We start from the raw sequence: 6823 nt of genomic DNA on the forward strand, positions 1-6823 counted from the left end.
TATGTATTTAAGTATTTATATATTATATATATCGTTGTCTGAGTACCCACAACACATGCTTTCTTGAGCTTACCGTGGGGCTTAGTCAATTTGTGTAAAAATGTCCTATAATATTTATAATTTTTTTGATTATTGTAAAAATTCGGAGCCGAAAACAGATTTCATATTTTTTCCATAGCTTTGCCCCAGCTCTCTGGTCACGCGTCAATTCAACTAACCTGCGGCTATATTCGCTGATGATTCGCTGAAACCCTGCGGGCGCTTACCCCCCCGAGGCCCCATTTCTCAACCCCAAACCCCCTCAAATATGCAATAACATTTGATTGCTGAGTAAGTTCAACTTTTTAGTGTACTTAAATAAGTATTTGATTTTAATTTACTTTTTCGCTATTTTCTTAATGTATAAACATAGTCATGTGTGTACATATTGTTTTATCAACTCTTTGAACGCCACGCCTATCGTGGGCAGCGTGGTATCATGAACCTTGTCGGATTGAATTCATTCAAGGTTGATATTACAATAGGCGACAGGGTTTTGTTTCTTTGCGAGCGTTTATTCTCCTCATCATCATCATCTCAGCTATAAGACGTCCACTGCTGAACATAAGCCTCCCCCTTGGACCTCCACACGTGCCGGTTGGAAGCGACCCGCATCCAGCGTCTTCCGGCGACCACGCTGCGTTTATTCTATTTATCAATAAATTATTCTTGAATACCATTCATTTCTACCTACCCAACAACACCCCATACCATAGGGTTCAAGCCAAAAAAATGCTCATGCCCATTTTAGGTGTAGGGGAGTCCTAAGTTTTATTTCCTAGTTATTACCTTACCACTTTGACGGGCAGACAGACTGACATGGCGAAACTATAAGTATAAGGGTTCCTAGTTGACTACGAAGCCCTAAAAATGATCGCTGAAGGATAAGCCATCTTTCTGAAGAGAAAACAACATTAATTAACGTTTTATATTAATAACGTAACATTTATTCAAAGGACTTTAACATAAAATTAAACATGGCATTGTTTAAACACTAAATTTCTTATATAATGTCACTGACACTATTAACGTCACCATCGTCACTGTCACCGCTCTCGTCTTCCGGCAGCTGCTCATCGCAGTCATCCACCGACTCCTCTCCCTGGCTCGCCTGCGTGGCTATCACTTCACCGTGTATATCTTTATTCTTCAGATTCCCCATCCAAAACGCTTCGGAACAATTGTTCGCCGCAAGCACAGCCTTCACTTTATACACCAACGTTTCCAACATCTGTCTCATATAAGGTACTTTACTCATCAGCGCCATGTCTTTTTTTATCCGGGCGTGACAACAGAGCGACTGCAGGAACCTAGTCGATTGTTGCATAATCTTCAGCACCTCCAACACCTCCTGCGTTCTCGTTTTAAAATTCAACTCCATCATAGGAACGCCCTGTGAAATGAAGAGTTTCAAAATTGGTAGCGACTTCTTGAAGAAGGCGAGCAAGTTGTTCCTGTTATCCAAAGTTTTGGCGACATCTGACATGTACTTCAGAACAGTAGCAACGTCTTTCCATACATCCAAGTGCTCGGCGTTCGTTAGGCCTTGGTTCAGCCGCGTTTTGGCGGCCTCGTGCACTGCTGTCCCTAAATTCCTATAAAGAATAGGAAAATTGCTTTTATTGATGCACTTGAATGTCTCTAACGTATCGTTCTTTCCTTTGAGATTCTGTATTTCTGTATTCAGTTGGAGAGCTAAATTTTTCAAGGAAATGACCTCGTTGTTTGTGAAATAAATTTGGAATAACTTGTCAACACTTTGATTGAATACTAGACCCTTTTCTGCTACGCCGTCAAAGGTTTTCCATTGTTGAGAAAGGAAATTTTTCGCCATGTCTCTTAGTATCTTCACTAGAATACTACTGCTGGAGTATTCTTGGAAAGTTTTCATCAAATTCATCAAAGACACTGCAGTAGATAATTGTAAACAGTATTTCTCATGCTTCTGGAGATATTTTGAGACACCTAGAAGCAGTTCCTTTAAAGAAACTGCATCAGGATTGTCCTTTGATACAGTTCTCAAAGAAACCTTAAATAAGGCGACATGGTGGTTCCTGAATCCGATCCATTTGAAATATGTAGTCAGGAAGATGTACATGTATTCCAAGCATGTCAGATATTCTTCGAGGTCTGGTGGATACATGAAGCCACTGTCATTTTGGGAATTTTCAGAAGAGTTTCTCCCTATATACTTGGTCACCGTTTCCAAATGAGACATCACCTTCGCCAGAACTTCATTGACTGTCTTCGCGCACTCTTCCGCCTTTTTTGCGTCGTAAGCCACGCAGTCTTCTGGTTTAGACAGGAAAGTAATTCTCTTCACTTTTGAGATGAGAATCTTTTCCAAATTAGCGTTCAGGCACATTAGTAGGAATTTTAAGGATTTCATGTTTAGATTCTCCATTCCGTCTGACAGCTCATTGTTTAGTAGGTTGAGCAGATCCAAGCTTAGTTCACGTAGTGGCAACTTGTGGATAGTTTCCAGTTTGTTCTTTATCGGCGCATTTGGTGTCGGTTGTGTCTTAGCCGTCTCTGGTAATACAGTATCGTTGTGCGCGGGTTTCTTTTGTGGCTTTGGCTTGGGTGCTGGCTTGACTACCCCTCTGTCAGCTGGATTCCCCGTGTACCCGCTAATATTAAAAGTACATACGGGAGGTTTGTAAGCGATATTCGCTTTTACCAAAACATTTAATATCAACGACTCCATTTCTTGAACTTGGTGAACTCTGCTCAGGATTTTCGGAGTCAAATTGGTGTCATTTTGTATCGCAAATGCATTCAATAACTCTCTGAACCAATTTGTGCAATGGATTAAGCAATCTAGGACGCTACTGACGGCGGTACTGTCCAGTTCTTCGATTTCGTCGATGTCAAACTCTGGCATGACAACAGGGCACCCCAGCAACGCGTCAATGGTGGATAGATCTCCCTCATGCTGGCGAGAATGGAGCGTGGCCACCAATCGGAAGAGAGGAGATAGTATAGCTACATTGACTTCCTTCTCATCTAACGCTATTCCACCAATATTAATAGCTATAACTTCGTCCATCTCTCCTTCAGCATTGAGACAATATTGCATCGTCAACTTCAAGTTTTTTATGCGAGGTTTGCTTATGCTATCGACAATGAAGTTTTGCTGCAAGTCATTGGTGGCGGCGTCGGTGAGCCAAGCTAGAAAATTCTTGCTCACGCACGTTGCTGACGATATGACGGCAGACATTTCGTCGTAGAACAAGGCTGTCATGTCAGGGTGGTTGGACGTACTTCTGCTGATGAATTCTATAATTTCTGCAGCTTCCCTGAGGTCTCCTGTGGAGAGAAGTGTAGTGGAACCGTAACTGACATCGTCAGGTAAATCTATCGTGGGTTCATCGTCGTCCTTTGCTATGAGGTATTTGATGGCATGTATGCCGGATATGATGCCTTGGACTTTCACTTTAAGTCTAGAAGTCCCCAGTTGTTTTCTTATAATCATGTGCATATCGTCTCTTATTACGGAGTTCTCGTAGCTGTAGGCGAGTCCGCAGACGATGTTGACAACGGCTTTGAACTCGTTTAGCGACATCTTGTCCGTGTAGTCAAGGAGGTTCAGCATCTGCAAGCTCTGAGGTTTCAAGAGGCCCATGTCTTTAGCTGCCACATTGTTCAGTATAACCAAAGTGTTCATGAGACACTCTTTGTTGTATAAGCCAACATGCAGCAACTCCGCGACTATAGTCTGCCTGTCAGGGGCATGGGAGAACATCAGAACGTAAATATGTGACGCTAAAGATATCACTAAAGGCTCCGAATGCATCCGCATCAGGGAGTTGGTCAGCCTGATTAATGTATCGAATTTATCTTTCAAAACCGGCTCAAAATTTTCAAAGACATCGTTGATCAAGGGCTCCTTAAGAATATTAAGTTTTACCTGCTTTTTAATTAATGTTTCTACAAGCTTCTCTTTATCTTCTGATGTTGAATAGAGAATTAAGAGTATGATAAAGTCAATAGGTTTATGGTCTGTGTCAGTTTTACAATTTGAAACGACTTTCAGCCAAGCATTGGCTACGGCTTTGGATCCTACCATGGAGTTTCTGATTGCTGCGGCAGTTAATACTTGGCTTGTGGCTATTTCTTGAGGGGAGGCTAAGGATGTGGGCCAGCCTAGGCCATCTCTTAGTCCTTGGACAATTTCCATGGATGAGCCTTCATTGGCTCTTCCACTAAGAAGAAACCTGACGAAATTGGGATAGTACATACACTTGGGGATATTTTTGACGATGGCCAGAGCTTTCTGCTGCAGCTGACCGTATTGTTCATCGGAGAGGCTGAGATAGGTGAAGCAGTCTAATATGGCCGGAACCAGGTCTAAGTCTTCGCGCAGAATCCTGCTCAACTCAGTTACTACATTATCAAGTTCTTGATCGCCTATGATGTCCGGGATTGCTGAAACAATATGAATATATGTGTTTTGAGAACTATGAACATTTCCTTTAGTTTCATCTGTCTGTAATATATTTGTAACTACATAATTGTAAATCTTCATCACAGGTCAGCTTGATGGTAGCATAATACTGCATTGTCACCACACACAGGCGTGGCTCACTCCGCGAAATAAATTGAAAAACAATAAAAGTTAAAAAAAATAATAATAATAATAAATAAGTGTAATAACAAAGAAAGTGTAAATATAACAAAAAAGCATGAAATAAAGGCTATTCCTATTACTATTACTACTATATTATATTTAAATCAGAATCAGATTAACAAATTCGGTGGCTGAACTTACAGTGCTTACTGCTAAAACTTCAAGTTCAAACTCTGTTTGAACAAGTTTGAATTCAATTGGCTATATCCTTGCCACATTATTGCCATCAAACATGTTAAAATAAAACAAAGCAACTTTGTCAAATCATGTTAAATCCAATTATGTTTGGAATTAGACTGGAGGTACCTAATTTATGACTACTCCTACTATTAAAACAGTGAGTGAGCTGAGAGGAGAAAGAAGCTATGTATTTGTTCTGTAAATACATTGTTAAAAATAGATACATTATTTATTTAGTACCTGTAATGATCTCCAACTTCACTGGCTTCTCTGACGCAATTTCCAGTAAATTTATCAAATAAGTCGCCATTTTTTGCAGATCTACGATCTGATCTAAACCTGAGAAACACTTCAGAATCTTCTGGATCCAAGGCCCGCAAGCATTTGATGCGGCCAAATCTATTGCCTTGTTGAATATGTAGTCTGTGAGCTTCTTCTGCAATATAGGAATGCTTAGCAATATTCTGACTACACTCTGGCTAACTCTGGGGCTACCTTCACAGTTCTCATCCGTGATCCTAATGATGGTAGGAAACACGTAATGCTGCAAGATGCTTTGGTCTTTGCACTCATTTTCAAAGTCTGAGAGCAGTTCAGAGACATTGCGCGGATAGTTTATATGGTTTTTGAGGGATTTCTCTAAATTCCTCACTATTTTGACTGTTTCTTCGGACGCTTCGCACTTTTCTGGCGGATGCTTTAGGATCAAACCGTTTTCTCTCAAGCATTTGTGAAAATAGGTTTCGGAAACACAGAGTTTTTTTCTCTGACTGCCCAGACTAACACCACAACGTTTGACGCTCATATTTTATTATTCAAATTGGATAATATGCAAACATAAATTAGTGGTTTCGTGGTGGTTTCAACTTGTAGCTCACAAAATAATAACAAAGCCCGCCATTTTTTTGTTTTTTTTTTATTCTGTCACTGTCAAATGCCAAAGTCGAGTGATAGTTCGGATACTAGTTTAACCGCTGAAAATTACTATAGTTTGTCAAAGGACTGTCTCATTTCAACCATAGACAGAGATAATTATACTATCTTTGTGTTACACTAGTAACCAGCGCCCAAAAGAAAAGGATGAGTATAGTTTTCCCGGTTCTTACTGACTGACAAATTGGTTTGACCAACTATATTAACGACTTCCAACAAATCATATTGATTTTTAATACAATACGGCATTTAATCGATTGATTGAATTCGTTGCTCCGACAATGCAATGTATCAGAAAAAAAAATGTAAATGAGATGAGAAATTTTTATTCCCACTTGGCTATTCGAGATCAAGAGCTGAAAGATTTTATGTTCGAAGGAATTAGATGTTCTGAAGTTTAAGCAAACTGAGGTAGGCTGAATTGACAACATAATACAGTTTTATCGACCACATAGGCGCCAACACAATTTCTACTTTAGTATTCCGATTTATAGTTCAAATTACATTGCACTTTCGGGAAATGTGACTGGCCTTATAACGAATCATCAAAGCTGGATTAATTTGAATATATTTGAATTTTTGGGAAAACTTGTAGTATTTTTGTAGATTGGTGTAGTCTGGAAAAGGGTTACAATACTAGTATGTAAACGATATCCGGGCTTTATTTATTGTCACTCTTTATTATTTTGTGGTTCCTATTTATACCCACCTCTCTGCGCTTAAAATTTCAGAAACCTGTAAAGTTAGATGGGGTATGAGACCGCTTGTAGGGAATCCTCGTACTGCTTCTTTAATCCCACATGACCGTATCTAACTATCCGTTTAACACTAGTCCGGCAACATAGTTGCCATCATATTTAACCCTTTAGTCCGTAGCGGCAACATACTTGCCATTATATTTAAAACAAAAACGCATCTCTACTATAAGAATTACGGTTCAAATTCGAATGACTATAGAAAGGAATGTTAAGTGGTTAAAAGGTTGAGCCTCCGCAAACCGCGTGTGCCTTATCGCTGGCCCAAAATATTAGGCCAGCAACA

The 6823-nt window shown here is 39.8% G+C and overlaps 1 protein-coding gene across 1 annotated transcript; it reads right to left on the reverse strand.

The window, feature by feature from the left end:
• Window positions 1–993: 993 nt before the first annotated feature.
• On the reverse strand, window positions 994–5681 carry LOC134676162 (Fanconi anemia group D2 protein). Its single transcript, XM_063534439.1, has 2 exons — window positions 5090–5681; window positions 994–4467 (listed from the first exon to the last, which is right to left on the reverse strand). Exons 1-2 carry the CDS (start codon window positions 5652–5654, stop codon window positions 1043–1045), a joined length of 3990 nt encoding a protein of 1329 aa, XP_063390509.1. The 5' UTR covers window positions 5655–5681; the 3' UTR covers window positions 994–1042.
• Window positions 5682–6823: the final 1142 nt, after the last annotated feature.

This window comes from Cydia fagiglandana, chromosome 24 (genome assembly GCF_963556715.1).
Source record: "Cydia fagiglandana chromosome 24, ilCydFagi1.1, whole genome shotgun sequence".
NCBI lineage: Eukaryota > Metazoa > Arthropoda > Insecta > Lepidoptera > Tortricidae > Cydia > Cydia fagiglandana.